The 24723-nt window shown below is 36.4% G+C and overlaps 1 protein-coding gene across 2 annotated transcripts in view; it reads right to left on the bottom strand.

Annotated features, from left to right (window-relative positions):
* ATL1 (atlastin GTPase 1) overlaps nt 1-24723 on the bottom strand; it is a 74710-nt gene that overhangs the window by 22218 nt on the left and 27769 nt on the right. For both annotated transcript variants that reach the window (XM_070797393.1, XM_019968651.2), the window contains exons 2-6: nt 22216-22463; nt 20085-20219; nt 19537-19641; nt 15470-15520; nt 13188-13244 (exon numbers count right to left, since the gene is read on the bottom strand). In XM_070797393.1, coding sequence (XP_070653494.1) covers nt 13188-13244; nt 15470-15520; nt 19537-19641; nt 20085-20219; nt 22216-22463 — 596 coding nt within the window. The remainder of the gene's footprint in view (nt 1-13187; nt 13245-15469; nt 15521-19536; nt 19642-20084; nt 20220-22215; nt 22464-24723) is intronic.

Raw genomic sequence — 24723 nt, 5'->3', positions numbered from 1 at the left:
CATAGGATGAAAATTATGAAAAACATTGAAACTTTTGTTTATTTTCCTTTGAAGACCATTCAAAAGGAGTGCTATAGCACCACTATTAGTGAAAAATGGAAAAAAGTTCAAATGCTCAACAACTGGGAATGGTTATATACATTATGGCATATTAATATATTACATAGCTATTAATATTACAAATGTGTGGAGTGTATCCATACATGTATTAAGTCAGTATAAAAAGGCTTACATGAAAAAATGTTATCTGAATTATAATGCTAAATTTATGTGCACATCCATTATAAATACATGAAAACACTCCCAAACTCCCAGGAAAAAACTGTTCTAGAATCAATGTAGCCAGTGAATACCTGAACTGGTTTAACCGATTTAATCAATCAAGTTCAGTTTTAATTTCAGCTTCAGGTAGTAAGTAAACACTGGAACTCATTTTAAACCCTTCTAAGTAAGTAACACCTCACTTCAACCAACAGCCCACTGGAAGCCAACCAGTGACAGCTTCATGCTTTAAAAGTCAGTCAAGAATTAGAAGAATCACCTCAGAAAACTAACTGAGGCTATGTCAACCCATTGCTAACCTCTATAACCAGACATAAAACATGCTTCTGTATTCAATAACAAAAAAATAATTAAAAAACTGATGTCCACCCATTCTTGTCTCTGTAAACCATGAAAATCCAAGACAAAGCCCCCAACTCTACATAATAATCATTTGTTTTGCTTAATGAAACTCCCAAGTATAACTCTTTTACTAAATTAACCAATAAACCCAGCTCTGGTTTTCGTATCAGGTTTTGAGTGAAGGTCTCATCCTCCAACAATTCTGAAGTCCTACTGAGATAGTTCTGAACGCCCTCCCTGGGCAGTATTCCCTATGAACCTCAGGTTAATATGTGTACTTGCCATGTTCCCTGTTCCCAAATTCCATCTGTTGAAATTTACTTAGAGGTGAATCTGCCTCAACAATGATAAATCTGAGTTCTAATTTGTTTCACTGAGCTCTTGCTGCTGATTAATTTGTTATCCTAGAATTTTTGTTATAAAGACTCAGTGGGTCTTTATATGGGTCATTAGTTCTATGTCTCTGTAAAGGGTAATTCAACCTTTTTTTTGGTAAGTGCACTCATTGAATAAAAAATTATACCTAACTTTTGTATAAGGTTATTAGAACTTTTGTTTTAGAGGTATATTATTCAGTAAATATTTTTGCCATTAATCTGTTTTTTTTTTTTTTGCTGCTTTTCCTTCTTTTGTTTGAAAATTCATACAAAGTATTGTCTTGTATTTTATCTTGAATTGTCTTGTGTCACTGAATGTATAAGGAAGTGCTTTATAAAGAACACAGGCAAAGACCTGTCTTAAGTAGTAACCAGATTAATCAGGATGCTCCAAAGACTAAGGGTTGGAGGTCTGTTAAACCAGGAACAAATTTATGCAAAAGTAGTCGGTCAAGTTTTGCCTTGGGTTCTCTACAACACTTAGAGGCCATTCTCATTCTTGTCAATTTGCAAATTACTTTGTTTAGTCCATAATGTAGGATCAATGACTATCAGATTATTGACTGTACGTAGCACTGTTCTAACACTTGCTTGAGGACCCAGGTGCTTTTCATAAGCACACAATTTGAGCAACTTGTTTGTTACACGCTTGTGTATATCAAAGCTGCAGTCTTCTCCTGGAAGAATTTCTGCTTCCTATTTGTATTGCATTACAATCCTAATATTTGCATTTACAGTAATAAATTACCCTTAAAAATTTAGAATAACATTGTGTTAAGCTTCAGACATGTCAAAACAAATAATAAAATAAGATGTTCTATAAAAATGAAGATAAAACAAAAAACACTCATTAGTCAGCTCCTTTAATGAGTAAACTGAGGCCTCAAAACAAACTGCTGACTCCGGAAGACTCAATTTCACTCTCTAACCTTCTGAAATTTACCCTACTGACAGTGTATCTCTCTCTGCTCAGTTTTATCTTCACCAATCACTTCACTCCTTCAATACATTCTTTTTCTTCCTCTGACCTCCTGAACCATTTCCTTAGTGATTTTTGCAGGAAAGAAGTAGTCATATTGCCCCAACTGCTTAAAGCTACTATATCTGAAGACTATTGTATAGAAGTTGAATTTAAACACTGGCCTCAGTTATAAGGAATTTCTTTTAGCACAGGAAGACAGAAATTTGCTGCAGAATTCAGGATCCTGTTGCTTAGTACCCTGAATTATCAGTTATTTTCCAACTAAGTTCACTTAATTATTAGTCCCTCTTGTTAGGTTGGAAAAAAATTGTTAGGTTAGAAAAAATTGGTTAAAAGCAGTAAAAAGACCAGGAGAGCATTTAAATATCCCAGCTCATCATAAAAAAATAAGAATAAAAATTTTAATAGCTCTTTAAGGGCAAGAAGTATAGAAAAACACAATGCAAGGCCATTTCAGAAGACTTTCTCTGAGATGAATTGGACATCAACTAAAAATTGTGAACAAAACAAGGATGAATCAATAGGAAACTTTAAAAATAGACTTCAGGAATATTTCAAACAATACTCTCAGTACTTAAATAGCCAAAATAAAGGGAACATTGTCTTCCCTTTTTAAAATGGGCTCAGAGGAGAATGGGATGACAGCAGATGAGATGGTTGGATGGCATCACCAACTCAATGGAAATGGGTTGGGTGAACTCCGGGAGGTGGTGATGGACAGGGAGGCCTGGTGTGCTGAGGTTCATGGGGTTGCAAACAGTCGGACACGACTGAGCGACTGAACTGAACAGACATAAAATACAGGAATCAGAAAAAAAAAAACTTGAAAGAGAAATCATCTACTTAGAAATTTACACTTTATGGCTGGCTTTTCAGACAGGCTTTTGTATAGGGACACCTATAGATACTTTAAGCAGAAAATCTGCTGAAAGAACCAAAGTTTCATATTAGCTAAAGATACCTACACTGTACATGATTAAAAAAGAAACTGAAGAATCTCTTTGAGTAAAAGTTTCCACGGATACAGACAGAAAAATGAGAGAATAATCTGTAACAGTCCAGATTGTTGGTGGTGGTGTTTAGTTGCTAAGTCCTGTCAGAGTCTTTTGTGATCCCAAGGACTGTAGCCCCGTCACACTCCTTTGTCCATGGGATTTCCTAAGTAAGAATACTGGAGTGGGTTGCCATTTTCTTCTCCAGGGGATCTTCCCAGCCCAGGGACTGAACCCACATTTCCTGCATTGGCAGGTGGGTTCTTTATCACTGAGCCACCAGGGGAGCCTGAGTCCAGATTAACCCCTTCCAAATTATCATAAATCTTGATTTTTTATACATATAAAAAGGTTAGGTCATGGCAGTTATTAAATCAACAACATGGTCAACATCCAAGACTCAATGTCTTTTATGGCCTATTTCTTGATCCAGTAGTCATGGCTTATCCTCCCTGCCTCAGAGCAGTTGCAGTCTTGTCTAAACTACTTGAAGCATCTACAGATTATGCACTAAGACCACCTTTAAATCCGATGATACCACATACAACTGTTGCTAACTGAGAACATCTCACTTTTTTCTGTTAGTCTTCACTAATTAAATGTAAAGACTTTTAAATTATAAACCATCAATGTAATACTTTCAATTCAGAAATCCTACTACCTTTTTCCATTGAAAACGAATTTTATGATTGTGTTTCTGCAGTTCAAGAAGGGGCCACACCCAGTATAAGCATTTTGGACACATTCATATCAATTTTTGACTTAAACTGTTTGTTCATGGGTCTTATCTTAAAAATGTAAAGAGGTAATACTAGGGAGGATATGTAATAGCTACACCAAATCTTGAATCCAGGTTTTCCAATTTTGGGTCCAATAAGTTTATTTGTATGCAAACTATATACAATCCTAAATATGCATATAATGCCATAATTCAGTTCAGCTCAGCTCAGTCGTGTCCAACTCTTTGTGACCCCGTGAATTGCAGCACGCCAGGCCTCCCTGTCCATCACCAACTCCCAGAGGTCACCCAGACTAGTGATGCCATCCAGCCATCTCATCCTCTGTCGTCCCCTTCTCCTCCTGCCCCCAATCCCTCCCAGCATCAGAGTCTTTTCCAATGAGTCAACTCTTCGCATGAGGTGGCCAAAGTACTGGAGTTTCAGCTTTAGCATCATTCCTTCCAAAGAAATCCCAGGGCTGATCTCCTTCAGAATGGACTGGTTGGATCTCCTTGCAGTCCAAGGGACTCTCAAGAGTCTTCTCCAACACCACAGTTCAAAAGCATCAATTCTTTGGCGCTCAGCCTTCTCACAGTCCAACTCTCACATCCATACATGACCACAGGAAAAACCATAGCCTTGACCAGACGGACCTTTGTTGGCAAAGTAATGTCTCTGCTTTTGAATATGCTATCTAGGTTGGTCATAACTTTCCTTCCAATGCCATAATTAGCAAGCATTAATTAAATGTCTGCTATATATAAAGTAGGTGGTGTGTATATACTCAGTCATGTCTGACACTTTGGTACCCCATGGACTGTAGCCTGCTAGGCTCCTCTGTCCCTGGAATTTTCCAGGCAAGAATATTAGAGTGGGTTGCCATTTCCTACCCCAGGGTATTTTCCCAACTTAAGGATAGAACCTGTCTCTTCTGAGTCTCTTGCATTAGGAGTCAGATTCTTTATCACTGAGCCACCTGGGAAGCCTATAAAATAGGTGGTCTAGACTAAACAAAGTTAACTGCAAAGGTCCTGCTCTTAACATATTTATAATTTAGCTAGTGGGATGGGATTTGCACATTCAACTAAAAGACCACAAGCTACAGTTCAGTAAGCACCTAGCATCAGAAAGAGGACGAGAGGCATTAAGGGGTGGTGGTGAAATGCAAGGGCTTTGAGCCTGTGGCCTAGGTTGAAGGCCAGCTCTGCAACTTAAAGATACATGTGGCCTAGGACAAGTTTCTTAACTACTCTAAGCCTCAGTGTTTCCCCATCAGTTAAAAAAAAAAAATAGAAAGGAATAAAGAAGGAGTGACAACATTACTTATTTTATATAACTATAATGAACATTCATGTGAATCATGTAAGAAATATACTGACCATGGGGCCTGGCACAAAAATAAGAGTTCAATAAAATATTATTATTATTATGTAGGTCTTCCAGACATTTTATGAATCTACATAAGGACACTGGGGGAATCCTGTTCTATACTACTGACCTAATTCTGAGTAGCCAGATGAATATTTTATTCTAATTTCATACAATTCTCAGATTACCTAAATCACTCTCTGGACAGAACATGTGATAAGGCACCTTTCTCAAACTGCTGTCCTTTTCCTCAGCCCCACCAATAGAATGTCTTTTCCTTTCATTTACAGCCCAAGCAGCCAAATAATAGCTTCTCATTTTCTCAGTGAAATCATGGATTTCTCTGGTATCACTTGGCAGTTTCAGTCATCATAGATATTTGACCAAGGATGTTTTGTTTTGAAAATCTGAAGTAGCTGAAATCACTATCAAATTTTATTCCAGAGAGGAACACTCAAATCATGGGAATAAAGGGTCCTTAAATATAATTAAGTAAACCATTGTAGCATAATTCCTGATTTTCCATATGTAGGACCAATTTGGACAGGAAAACTGTGAGAAACAGAAGGTTTATCCTAATATAATAGTACATTATCATAAGCTTCCTCTACTGCTATTTTCTAGCAATCTTCAGTTTAAAACTGGAATGGAGGTATCTATAATTACAACTCCACTGAAAGTAACATGAAGAATTGAGTTCCACTCTTATTTCACAAAGAGAATTCAAATTGTTTTTTTCCCAGCTTTTGTGAGATATAATTGACATATAACACACTGTGTACATTTAAGGTCTGCAATGTGATTATTCAATACAAATATATATTGTGAAATGATTACTACAACTGAGGTAGCAAACACCTCTGTCATCTTAGTTATGATCTGTGTATACAGGTATGTGGTGAGTCAAATCTATTCCAAAGGTTTAGGGTATTGATGGGCCTCTAAGCATACCAAAATGATTAATAAAAATGCTATGGGAGAAAATTGGGATGAATTAATCCGTTTCTTCTGTATTAGCCACACAACCGAAATACTGATAGCACTCTTACCAATCTATCTCAGGGCATCATGCCCTAGAGAGGTTCAGGAATAACTGGATATATTCAGGGCTTTAGCTTAAAGGGACTAGGGTTCAGGAATATTGTGGCTTGTATCAATATTTAAACTTACTGAAGATTAAACTGATTAAAGTCAGCTCCTGTAGACTTACTTACAAAGATACCCACCATAGAAATGCCACTGGGAAATTACTGATATCTAAAAAACTGGCTCAAGAGAACCTTGAGATTACACATTAGTAAACTGGGAGATGTTTCCATTTCTTTGTAGCCTATATAATTAGAGGACATGAAATGGTTACACAGTAAACTCCTAAGCTGTTGTAGCCAACAGGCACATTTAATAATATAACATTCAGTTCAGTTCAGTTTAGTCGCTCAGTCGTGTCCAACTCTTTGGGACCTCATGAATCGCAGCACGCCAGGCCTCCCTGTCCATCCCCAACTCTCAGAGTTCACTCAAATTCACGTCCATCGAGTTGGCGATGCCATCCAGCCATCTCATCCTCTGTCGTCCCCTTCTCCTCCTGCGCCCAATCCCCTCCAGCATCAGAGTCTTTTCCAATGAGTCAACTCTTCACATGAGGTGGCCAAAGTACTGGAGTTTCAGCTTTAGCATCAGTCCTTCCAAAGAACACCCAGGATCGATCTCCTTTAGAATGGACTGGTTGGATCTCCTTGCAGTCCAAGGGACTCTCAACAGTGTTCTTCAACACCACAATTCAAAAGCATCAATTCTTCGGCACTCAGCTTTCTTCACAGTCCAACTCACATCCATACATGACCACTGGAAAAACCACAGCCTTGACTAGATGGACCTTTGTTGGCAAACTAATGTCTCTGCTTTTTAATATGCTGTCTAGGTTGGTCATAGTTTTTCTTCCAAGGAGCAAATGTCTTTTAATTTCATGGCTGCAATCACCATCTGCAGTGATTTTGGAGCCCAGAAAAATAGTCTATCACTATTTCCATTGCTTCCCCATTTATTTGCCATGAAGTGAAGGGACTGGATCCCATGATCTTGGTTTTCTGAATGTTGAGTTTTAAGCCAACTTTTCCACTCTCCTCTTTTATTTTCATCAAGAGGCTATTTAGTTCTTCTTCACTTTCTGCCATAAGGGTGGTATCATCTGCATACCTGAGGTTATTGATATTTCTCCTGGCAATCTTGATTCCAGCTTGTGCTTCATCCAGCCCAGTGTTTCACATGATGTACTCTGCATATAAGTTAAATAAGCAGGGTGACAATATACAGCCCTGATGTACTCCTTTCCCGATTTGGAACCAGGCTGTTGTTCCATGTCCAGTTCTGTTGCTTCCTGACCTGCATACAGATTTCTCAAGAGACAGGTCAGGTCTTCTGGTATTCCCATCTCTTTGAGAATTTTCCACAGTTTTTTGTGATCCACACAGTCAAAGGGTTTTGCATAGTCAATAAAGCAAAAGTAGATGTTTTCCTGCAACTCTCTTGCTTTTACGAAGATCCAATAGATGTTGGCAATTTGATCTCTGATTCCTCTGCCTTTTTCTAAATCCAGCTTGAACATCTGGAAGTTCATGGTTCATGTACTGTTTGTTGAAGCCTGGAGGGGGAATCCTTTTCAGCTTAGGCCTAACATCAAACTTCCTGTTATCATGACATTATAGAACAAGTGAAAACCCTCTCCACCATGTCAGTCCAGCAGACTTGAGAGGGCACGAGTGACAAGCACACAGAGAAAGCTGGAGAGCCACACAAATGGAAAACCTGCCTTTCCTTGGGTAACAAATAACTAATGGCTGACCACTGAGCACAGAACATTAGAGGAAGACAGTCATGCCTGGTATTGAAAAACAGTCCGTAAACAGCTCATTTAATGTGCACTTCAAATAATGTCTAACAATCAGAAAAATTCCTAATAGAGATTTTGACCCAAGGATGTAATCATTTCGTTGTAGAGCTATATGGGACCTGGTGTGCCCTATAACCAAGGAAGAAAAATTCATAGGCCCAAGTACAGACAAATTTCCTACCCACACCTCATGAGGTATTTTTTATCAGGTCCTTACAGAAAACTGGAAATTATTTTCTAATGTCCCTGTCAAATATTTATGGGTATTACATGTTTAAATTAATGGGAATGTATTCATTCTCAACCAAACCTCTTGAAGTCCTAAGGAAGAGGAGCTAAAGAACCAAGTTATTTTAATTATTTTTAAAGAACAATTACATTAATGAGGTAGCTCTTGCTGGACTGTTATACTTAAGATTCAAGTGCTCACAGTGAGCAAGACAAGTGGGAAAGTAAGTCATGTCAGAGAATGCTATGTCTTAATATGAGTTTACTTCTTGTGCTAAATAGTCTACAGCTGGCTTTTATAGGCTCCCTTGGAAGACTTATTAAAATCTGAGGAATTTTACAAGTCAGGAGACAGCATGTCAGTAGCCTGAAATTGGTCACAGTAAAAGTATTTACACCACAGAAATCAGCAAATGCTACAATCAGACCCATCTTCCACTTCTCTCTAGCCAGTTACAAACATCAACCAGCACACCACTGGCTAAGCTTAACATTTCAAAGTTGCTTTTAAACAGAATCCACTTTTAGTTCTCTAAAAGCTTTTAGTTCTCTTTCTAAAAACATAGTTTTAAAATACAATTATAGATATTTTGTTTGTTTGGTATAAATTGACTTTTGGTTTAAAAATCAAGTTAATCTGTTAATTCAGCTATTCATTTCATTGGCTAATTGCCCTCTCTATTGCTGCCTAAGACAGATCTTATTTATTATTTACAGCTTCATTCTGTTTCAGAGTTAAGAATTCTATTTTAAATTTGTCAAATTTAGTTAATATAAATTATTATTTTAAAAATATCACTGCCCATCACTTTATTTTATCTGCTGCTGCTGCTGCTAAGTCGCTGCAGTCGTGTCCGACTCTGTGCGACCCCACAGATGACAGCCCACCAGGCTTCTCCGTCTCTGGGATTCTCCAGGCAAGAACACTGGAGTGGGTTGCCATTTCTTTCTCCAATGCATGAAAGTGAAAAGTGAAAGTGAAGTCGCTCAGTCGTGTCCGACTGTAGCGACCCCATGGACTGCAGCCTACCAGGCTCCCCCGTCCATGGGATTTTCCAGGCAAAAGTACTGGAGTGGGGTGCCATTGCCTTCTCTGTTATTTTATCAGGCAGTATTTAAAATTTCTCCACAGTTTTATCCAAACAAGTAAAACTGCTATTTTCTCAGAGGAAGAGGATAGGAACAGTGACCAGCTAAAAAAAACTGCTGAATTAAACTTTTATTTAAAAGTTATTTTATTTCAGAATTTTTTCTATGTTTTTTCTAATTTAACTGTGAATCATTTTGCTGATATCTTAAATGTTGTTCTGTGATTCGAGTATATTTACATTTTGTATTTTAATTTCATGAGATAAATATTTTTGTTTGAATTTGGTTGCTTTAATCTTAAATTATTAAATAGCTTTGGAAGCCACTTTTACTATTTAATGAGTTTCTCATTTCAATTTCAGATACTTAGATTTATAAGTCAAAACCTGTTCAGAAGTCAATGTTGACTCAATCATAATTTTTTCTTTTGTAATGCCAACAGTTTACAAACAAGTAGTAATCTCAAAGTTTTTTCTATTGTTTGTTTTCAATTCATTGTTTTTTGTTAGTTTTGTTTTACCAAAGGCCTGTTGGCCTATCGATCTATCCACCCATCTGTCCATCAACAGAGCACTGGCTGGTTTCTTTTGGTTTCAGTTTATCTAGCCAAGCATAAGAAGCAGTGACACCTGCTGGTAAGACTGAAAACTCCATTCCAGAATTACTATGGAGTTACCCAATATAAGACACCACCCTTATGGCAGAAAGTGAAGAGGAACTAAAAAGCCTCTTGAAGAAAGTGAAAGCGGAGTGAAAAAGTTGGCTTAAAGCTCAACATTCAGAAAACGAAGATCATGGCATCCGGTCCCATCACTTCATGGGAAATAGATGGGGAAATGGTGGAAACAGTGTCAGACTTTATTTTTTGGGGCTCCAAAATCACTGCAGATGGTGACTGCAGCCATGAAATTAAAAGACGCTTACTCCTTGGAAGGAAAGTTATGACCAACCTAGATAGCATATTGAAAAGCAGAGACATTACTTTGCCAACAAAGGTCCGTCTAGTCAAGGCTATGGTTTTTCCAGTGGTCGTGTATGGATGTGAGAGTTGGACCGTGAAGCAGGCTGAGCACTGAAGAATTGATGCTTTTGAACTGTGGTGCTGGAGAAGACTCTTGAGAGTCCCTTGGACTGCAAGGAGATCCAACCAGTCCATTCTAAAGGAGATCAGTCCTGGGATTTCTTTGGAAGGAATGATGCTAAAGCTGAAACTCCAGTACTTTGGCCACCTCATGCGAAGAGTTGACTCATTGGAAAAGACTCTGATGCTGGGAGGGATTGGGGGCAGGAGGAAAAAGGGACGACAGAGGATGAGTTGGCTGGATAGCATCACCGACTTGATGGACGTGAGTCTGAGTGAACTCCGGGAGTTGGTGATGGACAGGGAGGCCTGGCATGCTGCGATTCATGGGGTCGCAAAGAGTCGGACACGACTGAGCGACTGAACTGAACTGAACTGAACTGCCCAATATATGCCAATGAGTTCTGAGGTAGCAAGTTCAGAGAAGAGAAAAATGAAAGCAAATAGCCCAATTATTATACAATACTTCAACTATTAACGTGAAAAATTATTTTTAAAAAGACAACAGAGTCTAATAGGTATTATAAACCACACAGGAGACTGTAAGCAGAGATTCATTTCATTCTATCTCAACTCCTCTCCCCACCTGCTTCTCCAGATCTCAGAGGAGAGACTCACCCTCCTTCACTCACAGCATACCAACATCTTTCCATACAAAGGTCCCTTTTTTTGTTTTACTTTATCATATTTTCCCCAGATTCCCACTCCCATCAACTGTCTGCTCTCAACCACACTCACTCTAACATAAATTATTTTGCATATGAAGAAGTTTTAAATAATCACAAATAGTATCATGTTATAGAACTCGAACTTTCCCTCTACTAATTTAATATAAATTTTAATACTTTAGTCATGTTACTTATACTTCAGGTTCATTGCCTTTGGATGTTGAAAAATATTTCAGAGTATGTCTTTCAACCTATTTTATGTATCCGTTCTTCAAGTGATGGACACCTGTGCTGGCTACAACTTCCTGCTACTAAGGATCTATGAATGCTACAATGAGTATCCTTATATATTTGCCCTGTTCCACAGAATGGCTGCTACAAGCTGCACTTATTAACCAATAGGGTCTGAGTGTTCCCGTTTATCCAAATTCTAGCAATCATTTGGTATTTATCCCCATATTCCACATTTTGCCTATCTAATGAGTGTAAAAGTGGTATCTCATTTTAATTTTTAACTGATTATCAATAAGACTTAACATTCCTTAGAAAATGTGTTAGTCATTCAGGTTTCCTTTAACAGCCTAACTTTTAAATTAAGTTCAGTTTATCATTTTTTAATTGTTTAGGATTTTTTAAGACTTTTTTTAGAATAGTAAAACTGAGAGAAAGGTACAAAGATTTGCCATAAATATACCACCTGCCCTGACACATGCATAGCCTCTCCTACTATAAACATTATTCACCAGAATAGTATCTTTTTTTTTTTAACCAAGAATAAAACTACACTGCTATCATAATCACTCAAAGTCCATGGCTTATTTGAAAGTGAAAGTTGCTCAGTCATGTCTGACTGTTTGCAAACCCATAGGAATAGTCCATCTCTGGAGAAGGCAATGGCAACCCACTCCAGTACTCTTGCCTGGACAATCCCATGGACAGAGGAGCCTGGTGGGCTACAGTCCATGGGGTCGTGAAGAGTCGACACTACTGAATGACTTCACTTTCACTTTTCACTTTCATGCATTGGAGAAGGAAATGGCAACCTCCTCCAGTGTTCTTGCCTGGAGAATCCCAGGGACGGGGGAACCTGGTGGGCTGCCATCTATGGGGTCGCACAGAGTTGGACACGACTGAATCGACTCAGCAGCAGCAGCAGCAGCATAGGTGTGTATTGGTTCCTTTGCCAGTTTTTGATGGTCATCCAATTCTTAACTGCAGTACTTCCTTGCACATTCTATACATTAATCCATTGTTGACTTTTGACACTGTTAGTACCTTCTACCAATCGAGTCACTTTGTTTAGAGTCTTCCGATAAACAGAAATACTCTATTCTGATATAGTAATATCCATCAATTTTTCACCACATTTTTTGCTGGGGGAGTCTTAGTGAATAAATGTTTCTTCACACTGGTTCAGGACGATATTCTCCAATATTTTATTCTATTAACTTTATACTTTTAAATTCCTTATTTAGTTTTTTAATACAATTGGGGAATCCCTTCCATATATGGTGTTCAGTAGAAATTCAATTTTTTTCTTCAAAAAGTGAGTTAGTTTTTCCAAACCCTCATTTCCCACTGATTTATGATGTGACCACTAATGAATGCAAGGTTTCCATACAGAGAGAGATATTTCTGAATGCTGTTTAGTTTCATCAGGTTTTTTCCCTCATATCTGTGCAGAATTGCACCATTTTCATTGCTATGGTTCTCTAGTATGTATTCAATCCCCCAATTTGGATTCTCTTTTTAAAAACTGACTTAAAAGAGAACTTAATTTTCCCAGATAAGTTATAGAAAAATGTGTTGCATTTCTCAAAAAATTCTGTTATAGTTTTAATTGGAATTGCACTGAGTTTATTGGTTAATTTGAGGAAAACTAGATTCTCCACAACATTAAATCATGCCATCTGGAATCATAGTATATCTCTCTGGCTTATAAAAATTTTTCTTTATGATCTTTAATGAAATTTTGAAAATATTTTCTCCATAAAGATTTTTATATTTTGGATTTTTCTACTTAACTATCAATGTTTTTTCTTTTCTTTTCTTTCTTTTTTTTTTGCTATTGTGAATGGAGAAAGAAACATGACTCTCTCAATTAATATACCTGGTTATAGTCTTCAGGAAACTCTTATAAGAATTTATTATCATTTAATACCCACTCACCTGAAATGGCTTCAGAAATGTTTCTTCCATTGCCAGCCTGCCATATTCAGTGAAAAGCTACAAGGAAAATCACACATCCGCACACACACACACATGCACCCACACACACAAAGAGAGAAAACTTCAGTATCTTCTTGGCTTTCTTTCACTAATTTTTTTCTTTAGCTGTAACATAATACTATATTATTAAGACTGCAATAATCATTGTAAGTAACTAAGTATTAGATTAAGTAGAGCTACCGTAATCATATATTTTAAAATTAAGGACATAGAGTACATTTTAAAATGAAGTTTCCATTTTAAAGATAACACCTTTATATCTAGAATGTAGGACAATTTTTTTTGGGGAAGATAAGAGACAAAGAAACATGTGAAATGACCTTTCAAAGCAAAACTTGCATAGATTAGACCAGAGAGCTATAAACTAAGTAGGATAATTTACAAAAATTGTTGCCTGAGGAAATTTAATGGCACAATGGCCTCGATTATTACAAAGGCATACAGGTGTTTGAGCAAGCTCTGGGAGATAGTGAAGGGCCAGGAAACCTGGCATGCAAAGCCTGGCATGGAAGTTCATGGGGTCGCCAAGAGTCGGACACGACTTAGCGACTGAACAACAATAACAACAGACATTTGGTTTAAAAGTGAAGAATCAAATAAACCACCTTTTATTTTTTATTGCTCCCAATTGAGATGTACCATATCATTTTGTTTCACCAGAAATGTAAGGTTTTAGAGAACACAGACTTGAGGTGGTCCCTGTGATTGGGCCTCTGGAGAGAGTTCTGTTCAGACTGGCCAAGTGGGTTTTCCGATATGTACAAAGGAAATGCCACTTTATCACACAAGAGTAGCAAGCTTCAGAGGCACCTCAGAGTTGGGGAAGGGTGCTGACACAGGGGACTTCCCTCCTTTGGCCTTTTAGAATTGCCCCCAAAGAACTACATTGTCTCTCCTGTGAAAACTGTGGGAATCTAGAAAGCAAATGATAGTACCTAGGTATCTGATTATAGTAATTAAATGAAAGTCTGGAATATTATGTTTAAAAGCTGGTCTGGGGACCAGAATCATTACTCAATTTCATCAGAATCATATACTAACATAATTTGAACTCACAGTCTTTTCTGAGAAAGAATGAGGTGATGTCATTTACAGGAAAAAATTTTAAATGATCTCAAAAAGAGATTGATTACTTACTCAATATCACAGTCCAAAATCAGTCCTTTTTTAGAAATCTTAAACAGGTACTGGACAGTGCCATGTCATTAACTGGCTAGGTTATGACACACACCTAAAGAAGCAGTTGTGCTCACTCAAAGAAACATCTAACAATTATTCAGCATATCGTCTATTTTTCATAACTGATCAGTGTGATGTACCAGAAACATATTTGGGAGTAACGCTAGATGTGAACTCCAAATAATAGTTCCAGCCTCACAGATCACCCTGTGCTATTATCCTTTGTTATCTGTTACACTGCGTAGGGCCCTTATTGCCAAGATAATATATTAAAAGCAAAATTTTCTGTAAAATAAGCAGAGGGAAACTATCAGAGAAACAATAGGTTTTTCTATTAATATGTAGCTATTAATAACATGAATTGAAAGAGAGAAGAGAGTGTGACAGAGATGAGAACTACCTTTAGGAAATATCTAATCTTCTACTAATTTGAGATTTAAATGCAGCCTGGAGAGTGAAAGAAACACCGAGTCCAATCAGATGATGAGATTTCTATTCCCACTCTGTCACTAACTGGCAACTCATTCTTTTTCAGAAACAATTTCTCATTCATAAAATATTAAGGATAAGTTAGGTGTTCCTGAGGTTTCTTTCAGATCTAAAATAGAATTCTATGAGTTACCATCAGGTGTTCACCCATAGCTATAAAGTGGTCCACAGGAAAAAAATCTAGCATATAACTGATATTATACTAACAATTATTAAATCCTTGACCATCAGACTTCAACTTCACATTTTGGGCCATTTTTAAACCAAAAGTTCTTTTTCCACTCTAACGTGCCATATATTTTGCCATATACAGGGTCGACAAGCAAGTAGCTTTACTGAAACAAAGGACTTTGAAAACTGAACTAGAAAGAACATAAGCATACAGGGTTAGAACAAGAAACCTGGAAATGTGACAACTTCCATTTGGTTATGTTTTTAAATCTTTCTGACTGTTACCTTTTACAAGTACAAGAAGGCCTGACAAAATCTTAAAGTTCTGCTATCCATGCCCAAAAGATTACCAGATATATAAAACAGACTATAAATACTGTTACCTGAAGGTGCTGAAGATCATCCTCTTGGACATTTTGAGATAAATTATAAACCTTGATAAGAAATAAAATCAAAATGAGAAAATAATAAGCAACAAACTAAGCACTTATTTTGCTATTCTCTATTTTTGAAATATCAATTATCATAAAATCAAACTCTCTCATGTATATTCTTCTATAATGATATTTATAAGACCTTGAGAGAGAAGTAAAGAAAGCCTGAGAGACAGTAAACAATGCATTAATACAATGATCATAAAACTGTTCCAGAAATATAGTAGCCACCTGTTTTGGAGGCAGAATGTTAAAATTATTTCATGAACCTAATTCATCAATTAGTATTAAAATAATCATTCTTATAAGCTTACCAAAATAATAGCAATCTGGATCTTAATAACCCATATATAAAATTTTGTCTTGAAAAATTATATTGGCTTCTTTACAATCAATTATTTAAGTCTATAGAAAATTTCATCACAAGGAAGTTCTGAATATGTTGCTTACATCCTCAGACACATGCTTTATTGCTTCATGAATAGATTAAAGTAAAACTCTTTTTTTTCCCTGAGAAAGAGGATAAATATCAGTAACTTCAAAGAAAAGTTAATGATGTTTGTTTATGTACTGATACAAACAGTATACTTTGTGTACTTTTTTCAGTAACAGATTACTTCTCAGATAATAATAGTCATTACTAAGGACTTAGCAGATTTTTCAGTGAAAATATTTAATGTCTACAGGAAAAATATAAATAAAAATTATTTAAAAGGCAAAAATAATCCATTTTTAATTGACTTGTTAGAAGTTAGATATTAAGTCAGTATTTTAAAGGCTAATTAAATTAAGAAGTATATTTTTAAAAGTTAGTCAATCTTACGGCTACCTCAACGAATAGATCATTCAGACAGAGTATCAGCAAGGAAACATTGGACTTAACAACACACTAGATCACACTGACTGAACAGATACATAAAGATCATTCTGTCAAAAAGCACAGAATATACACACTTCACAAGTGAACATGAACCATTCTCAAGGACATGTCAGGTCACAAAAAAAACCTTAATAAATTCAAAGAAGAATGAAATCATATCAAAGCAGCTTCTCCAACCACAATAGTATGAGACCAGAAATCATTCACAAGAAAAAAAAAGGGGAAAAAAACAGGAAAATGTGGAGATTAAATAATGTGCTACTGAATAACCAATGGATCATGAAAGAAATAAAAAGAGAAATTTAAAAATACCTAAAGATATATGCGAGCAGAAATACCACACATCAAAATCCATGAGATGTAGCAAAAATGCTTCTGAGAAGGAAGTTCATAGCAATATGGGCCTACCTCAAAAAACAAGAAAATTCCCAAATAAACAATCTAATTTTACACCTAAAGAGACTAGAAAAAAAGAACAAAGCCCAAAGTTTGTAGAAGGAAGGAAATAATAGATGAGAGCAGAAATAAAGAAAATAGAGATTAAAAAATAAAAATATCAATGTAACTAAAAGCTAGTTGAAAAGATAAATAAATTCAACAAGTCATTAGCTAGACTCACCAAGAGAAAAAGAAAGAGGGCTCAAATAAATAAAATCAGAAATGAAAGAGGAGAAATTACAACTGATATCACAGAAATACAAAAGATTATAAGAGACTACTATGAACAGTTATATGTCAACAAATTGGATGACCTAGAAGAAACGGATAAATTTCTAGAAACATGCAATCTCCAAAAACTGAATCATTAAAAAAGAAAAATCTGAATAAACTGATTACTAAAAAGAGACTTAAACAGGAATCAAAAAACTCCCAACAAATATAAACCCAGGACCAGATGGCTTCAATGGCAAATTCTATAAAACATTCAAAGAAGATTTAATATCTATCTTTCTAAAAACATTCTGAAAACTTTTTCAAATCCTTTTTATGAAGCCAGCATTATCCTGATACCAAAACCAGAGATGGACACCACAAAAAAAGAAAACTACGCCAATCCCTGATGAATATAAATGCAAAAATCCTCAGCAAAATATCAGCAAACTGAATCCAACAATACATTAAAAGAGTAAACAAACCACAATGAGATACTACCTCCTACCTGTTAGACTGGCTATTATTGAAAAGATAAGGAACAGTTACATGTTGGAGAGGATGTGGAGAAAAGGGAACCTTCATATACTATTAGTAGGATTGTAAATTTGTGCAGCCACTAGGGAAAACAGTATGTAGATTCTTAAAAAAGTTAAGAACAGAACTACCATATGACCCAGTAATGGTATTTATCTGAAGAACATGAAAATACTATTTAAAAAGATATATGCACCCTTATGTTCAATATATCACTATTTACAGTAGCCAAGATACAGAAAGTCCTTATGTGTCCAAAGGATGAATGGATAAAGATATAACACATACATGCACACACTGGATTACTACTCAGCCATAAAAAGAAGGAAATCCAGCCTTTGTGACAACATGGATGGACTTTGATGATATTATGCTAAGTGAAATGGGTCAGATGGATAAAAACAAGTATGTTATTTTACTCATGTGGAATAAGTGAATGAATAAAATAAAAGTGAACTCACAGAGATCAGATTACTGGTTACCTGGGGACAAGAGGGGTGAGGGCTGGGCAAAATGGATAAAAAGGGGTAACTATGTGTCGATAGATGGATACTAGACTTATGGTGCGATCACTGTATTCAGGATGGGGTGTTCCCGTGTATACCCGGGGCGGATTCATGTTGATGTATGGCAAAACCAATACAATATTGTAAAGTAACTAGCCTCCAATTAAAATAAATAAATTTAAATTTAAAAAAAAGTGAACTATAATATTATACACCTGAAACTTATACTTTTTTAAAAAAAACTAGTCAATCATAGGTTATAATCATGACTTTCATTTTAAAGTTCTTTATAAAAAAGTTCAGTCTTCCTTCTATCCATCTTTTCATTGTCCTAGCTACACATGCCCTGGTTGCCTGTTCACTAGGTCCATTCTCCCTACAGGCTTATGATCTCAGCTTTGATTTACTCATCCTAACCACTCTGCCTCTCCTACCCTTTAAAATTATTTTACCTTTCTTTAATGGTCTGTTTCTTGATCACTTTCTCTTCTTGCTCTTTCTAGTGAATAGAAAATATCTAAAAATTGTCTTAAAATGTTTATGCTGTGTGTGCTATGATCATAGTAAAAGCCTTAAGGGCTTTCAGGACAATTATAAAGTGTACAATAACTTCAAAAACAATACTTAAAAAAAATAGAGAGCGAGAAAAGGAGAGAAAGACATTTACTTTCCTAAATGTACTTTGTGTGTTAGTCACTTGGTAATGTCTGACTCTTTGCAACCCCATGGACTGTAGCCTGCCAGGCTTCTCTGTCCATGGAATTCTCCAGGCAAGAAATACTGGAGTGGGTTGCCATCTCCTTCTCTAGGAAATGTACCTTAAGGTACTATAAAAAGTTGTGTGTGTGTGTGTGTGTGTGTATATATATATATAATTTTTACATCTATAAATTTTGTTTCATTAAATAAAACTTAGAATAGGTGGTTACAATGTAACTACATACATTAAAATTACTGAGTTTGAAGTGATGGAAGCCGCTCAGTCATGTCCAACTCTTTGTGACTCTATGGACTATAGCCCACCAGGCTCCTGCATCCATGGAATTTTCTAGGCAAGAGTACTGGAGTGGGTTGCCATTTCCTTCTCCAGGGGATCTTCCCGACCCAGGGATCGAACCTGGGTCTCTTGCATTGCGGGCAGACACTTTACTGTCTGAGCCACCAGGGAATTGTAGACTTTAAATAGAAAAAATTATCAATAAGATAATGTTTTCTGGTTAAAGTAGGCAATTTGAAAACTGATCAGAAATTAGATTACAGTAATTAAAAACAATTCTACTCTTATAGAAATAATAAGAACTAGTATGCTAATTGAGTCAAATAATATACATATAATATACATTTCTGTTGTTTGTCTCACTACCACATTTACATACAAATATATATATTCATAATTTTATTTAAAGAAATATCCATCAAAATGGATTTATTTTATTCCATACCTGAATTGAGCTGATCATTGTGCTAAGGGCAAATACTGTGGCAGAATCTCTCAAAGTTGACTGACTATCAAAGGTTCCCTGAGTATCCATCAATAGCACTGCAACCTGTAGGCAAGTAGAGTACATTATTGATATATTATAGAACATGCAGGGAATTAGGGTTACCACAAAGTTAATACCATAAGGACTAAAGCAAACCATCAGCAATGAATATTTAATAGGTAATTTTTCACACGTGCCATGAATGCCACTGAAAACAGAAATATTAATTTGCTGCTGAATACTGTAATGATTAATTTTCACTGGCAATCCAACAAAACAGAAACAGCATTGCTAATTGATCTGCTGTTCTACTGTCCCTATGATTTTGCCTACTGTGATCAACAGCAAGGAAGCTGGGGACATGAAATAAGATGCTACCCACTTCCCTTTTAAACTTCATGTCAAATGGTCAAATTAGTTTTTAAAAGAGCATTTTTGAGGATCCTGAAAAGTGGTAACCGCTGGTAAGTGAAAATTCAATTTTCTTTAAGAAGCTCGCATCATACCTTTTTACCATCAGGTTTATTGATAAGGAAGATTTCACTCCATATCTGGATTCCGGTGGTCTCTCGTTCAGACCCGCCTCTCCACGAAAAACCGGTCAATGGTTCATTGTGATCTCCAACCCAATCAACTGATTCCTGTAAATTAAGAAAGTCTATGATACTAAACTAGATATATAGTACAGGTTCTTCTACTCACCTGTACCAGTTAGTATTCCTCATCAACTCCAGACAAAAGGAAAACAACATATACGCATCTTATATTATACTGATACAATTGCTTTATTTACACATTCAAAAAAATTAATATGGAAGAGCAATCATATGTCACATGGTATGCTACATCCTGCAGATACAAAGATATCATTCCAGATAAGAGGAAGCTCACAGCCTAATAGGGGGGACAGACATGCTAACAAAGCACTATGATGCGATACATGTATGCCAAAATGGGTGTGTATTTTAGACATAACTGGAAGCATATAGAAAGAAACAACTAACTCTTAGTTAAGACATCACAGGAGAAGTGATATTAGAGCTAAGACTTGAATGATGTTTAGGCATTTCCCAGGTGAGCAAACTCAGCAAGGGCATTCCAGAAACAAAGAAATAAAGGTATGAGAGAGAATATTATGTCAAGATATACACAATAAGAATATACACAAATGCTTCTCCAGATTGGGGAAGGAGGGAACAAATGGCAGGAGGATAAGTACCTAGCAATAGGTGTAGAACAATAAAATCAAATCTGTTACACTTTAATTTGAGCAAATACTATTTAACATAAGCAACGTGAGAAGCATTATCAAGTATTTCAATGTTTATTTCACAATTAAAATTATGGTTATGCCTGAAACTACATAACCTGAAAGAATGGAAAGTATTCTAATTTTGTTCATTCAGTTTTCCTACCTGTATTAAGCAGTGTACTAATGTTGGTATGACAGAAATAGAAAATGGCAAGACTTTTGTTTGTTTTAAAAGCCTGAATGTATTTTGGTCATTCTGTTATTGGTTTGTTTGGAGGCTAGAGATAGAAGATGTTAAAGTTAACATTACAAAGCTGTTCAAAAATATCTCACCTATATAAAAGATTAATCCAAAATGGTTAATTATTATATAAATGCATAACACAAAGTTTCTTTGGGTAGTATGTCTATTCTGCCTCAACATCCATATTTGTATCTGAATTGCTATGGGTAAAAGGGTAGACAAAAATACTGGTATTCTCTCAACTTCTTTCTGTTCCCCCACTCTAATCTCCTATTTATCCTTCTGCTTTTGGTTGGTTGCATGCCCCCTAAAGCCTCTTTTCTATGCCACACTATTATTTCAAATGTAACCACGGTGTTGGTGGCCTTTGGGGGTGGGTTAAAGGTGAGAACTGAGTGGGAAAAGATAACAGAACTTTGTGAGGTTAACAGCAAGATACACTTGATGGGATTTGGGGCTACCCAGGTATTTACATTTCCCCCCACAAAACAGATATACACTTCAGATGTAACTACATGTAAATGTTACAACAAAAGAAAAAAACTAATACTGAAATACATAATAATGATGTATATTGAAATATTTATAGGGAAGAATACTGAAGTCAACAATTTACTTTGAAATGAATCAAAAATAAGATAGAGCAATGGATTGAAACAGGGAAGAATAGCTGGATACAACAAAAGTAGTAAAGCAAGATTATTAATGTTATTGGTACAATCTAAGCAGTGCACATCCAGGTATTCACTGCAAGGTTCTTTTAGCTTTGCTGCATGTATGAAAAATGTCATAGTAAATGTTGGGCACAAAATAATTATAATAAAAATTATGACAAAAGTTATTCGGCATTTTAAACACTAACATGTAAAGTTTATAACTGTATCACTGTACTTGTCTATTTGCAGAAGAATTTTTTAAAATGTGTTACATTCTAAGGGAAATGTAGCCAAGTGGCTTCAGACAAAGTGGCCTATATAGTTTGGTCCCCAAAGCACCAGAGTTGGAATGGTTACACGATAGCATTTTTAAACTAGTTCATCTTTCGGGAACATAATAATGGAAACATTGGACACTACTATAAATAAAAACACAAACGGATAGAAGCACAGAAATCAGAAAACTTTTTAAACTTCTTCCCTACCTGGTTATACATGTATCTCAACATGAAGTCCATTAGGAAGGATTTTCCTTTTCTAAATGCTCCAGCCACAGATACAGCGACGACTTCCTTGTCCCTGACAGCCTCTGAGAGAAGGATCCGATTTAGAGCAGTTTCATCTAATTCAAAGGAATGGTCATCTTTGACAACGAGGACTTGGACCGGTCCTGCCTTTTTCACTGGCTCCTCCTCCTCGGAGCTCCATTCATATGTCTTTTCTGAAAACCCACCTGTTGAATAAGATAAGAATTTATTCAGAAATTGTCTCAGAACACAGGAAATGTGTATGTACCTCTTGATTCTCAAACATCTGAAACAGGAGCACAGTGGAATTTGTTGTTGTTCTGTCGCTAAGTTGTGTCCAAATCTATGACACCTCATGGAATGTAGCATGCCAGGCTCTTCTGTCCTCCACTATCTCCCAGAGTTTGCTCAAATTTATGTCCACTGAGTCAGTGATGCTATCTGACCATCTCATCCTCTACTGCCCTCTTCTCCCTTGGCCTTCAATCTTTCCCAGCATCAGGGTCTTTTCCAGTGGGTCGGTTCTTTGCATCAGGTGGCCAAAGTACTGGAGCTTCAGCTTCAACATCAGTCCTTCCAATGAATATTCAACATTGATTTTCTTTAGGATAGACTGGTTTGATCTCCCTGCTGTCCAAAGGACTCTCAAGAGTCTTCTCCAGCACAGTATGAAAGTATCAAACTGTGGTGCTCAGCCTCACATCTGTACATGACTACTGGAAACACCATAGTTTTTACTATATGGACCGTTGTTGGCAAAGTGATCTCTTTGCTTTTTAATATGCTGTTGAGGTTTGTCATAGCTTTCCTTGCAAGGCATATCTTTTAATTTCATGACTTCAGTCACTGTTCACAGTGATTGTGGATACCAAGAAATAAAATCTGTCACTGTTTCCATTTTTCACCCTTCTATCTGCCATGAAGTGATGAGACTGGATGCCATGATCTCAGTTTTTTAAAGGCTGAATTTCAAGCCAGCTTTTTCAGTCTCCTCTTTCACCCTCATCAAGAGGCTCTTCAGTTCCTCTTCACCTTCTACAGTGGAATTAGAAATGCTCCTTTTATGGACATATATGCTGTCACTTACATTGTATCTCAGAAAGACTTACAGCTCGTCTTTCTCATCAAGTGGCCAAATTAAATAGAATTTTATTTTTAAGAAAGCTCTAAATCAGTGCAGAGATCTCTGTTTATTGAGTGAGAAAAAAAAAATCAAAGCAAAGGCCTCCACTTTTGGAGCAAAAGAATAAAATAGCTTTAGTTTACACTTCATCCCTTAGAAATAAGTTTAATTATTCACATTAAGGATTCTTGTAACACTTTTTAAAGCTGAACATGTGTAGGAAGAAATACACAGAGGGACTCAGAATCACATATTCTAAAATTATACTTTGTAGCAATGGAAGTTACAGATAATTAAATTGGGTAGGGCCAGATTATAGAAGCCCTTCAAATCCATGGCAAAGTGGTCTGGATATAATTCAATCAAAAAATAAAAAGCTTTTGAAAGTTAACTTTGTGTGGAGATCTTATAAACAAGGTGGGTGACTCTGGGAAATGACTAAATCTCTTAGTTTCTTCATCCGTAAAACAGAACAGGTACTATTAATAGTATCTATTTAAGAGTTGTTGGAAAGATGAAGGGAGTTACTACATGTAAAGTGTTGAGAACAAGGCTGGGCACACAGAAAATTCATAAAGGTCAGCTATGATCATCATCACTACCACTACCTTGGGATTACAAATTGAACTAAATATTCCTGGAAGAAGTTTCTGCCTATTTTCTATAAATTTATGTGTGTTTGTGTATGTGTGTGCGTGCATGTGTGTTTTCAAAGTTTTGTATTTAATTGTCAAAATGCTATTGCTGACAAAGGCCCTATTTTAGAAATCATCCCTAATATATAAGGATTTCTGAACCCTAGACTTTGGTATTTGTAGTATATTATAAAACAACTTCAATGTGTCAAGTGATATATTCTTAGATCCGTAGCCTTTTTAATGTACCTTCATAATGTCCTCCCACTTTGACTCTGGGGTTAGCTAAGTGATTTGTTTTATGACACAGCAGAGGATGTGAGACATGATGCAGCAGAGGCTTGAAAGAGTACTTGTGTGTTTCCATTTTGCTCTTTCACCTCTGCTGTTCATCCTGAGAGTATCCCTAGACTAGTCTGCTGCAGGATGAGAGACACCTGAAGCAGAGGCATACTGCCCAGTTCCAGCCAGGGCCCCCAGCAAGCCAACCCCCAGCCACATGAGGAAGCCCAGTCAAGATGAACAGATTTGCCTAACAACAATTTCAACATGTGATCAATAAATGCCATTCTTCTATGCCCCTGAGGTTTTATGACCATTTATTATGCAACATAACAGGCAATAATTAACTGATACAACCTACAACCCCTTTCTTTAGAAAGGCAGTATAGTGTAGTGGTTAAAAACACAGGCTCTGGAACCAGATGG

This window comes from Bos indicus, chromosome 10 (genome assembly GCF_029378745.1).
Source record: "Bos indicus isolate NIAB-ARS_2022 breed Sahiwal x Tharparkar chromosome 10, NIAB-ARS_B.indTharparkar_mat_pri_1.0, whole genome shotgun sequence".
Lineage (NCBI taxonomy): Eukaryota > Metazoa > Chordata > Mammalia > Artiodactyla > Bovidae > Bos > Bos indicus.
This window is presented reverse-complemented; position numbering and strand designations above follow the sequence as displayed.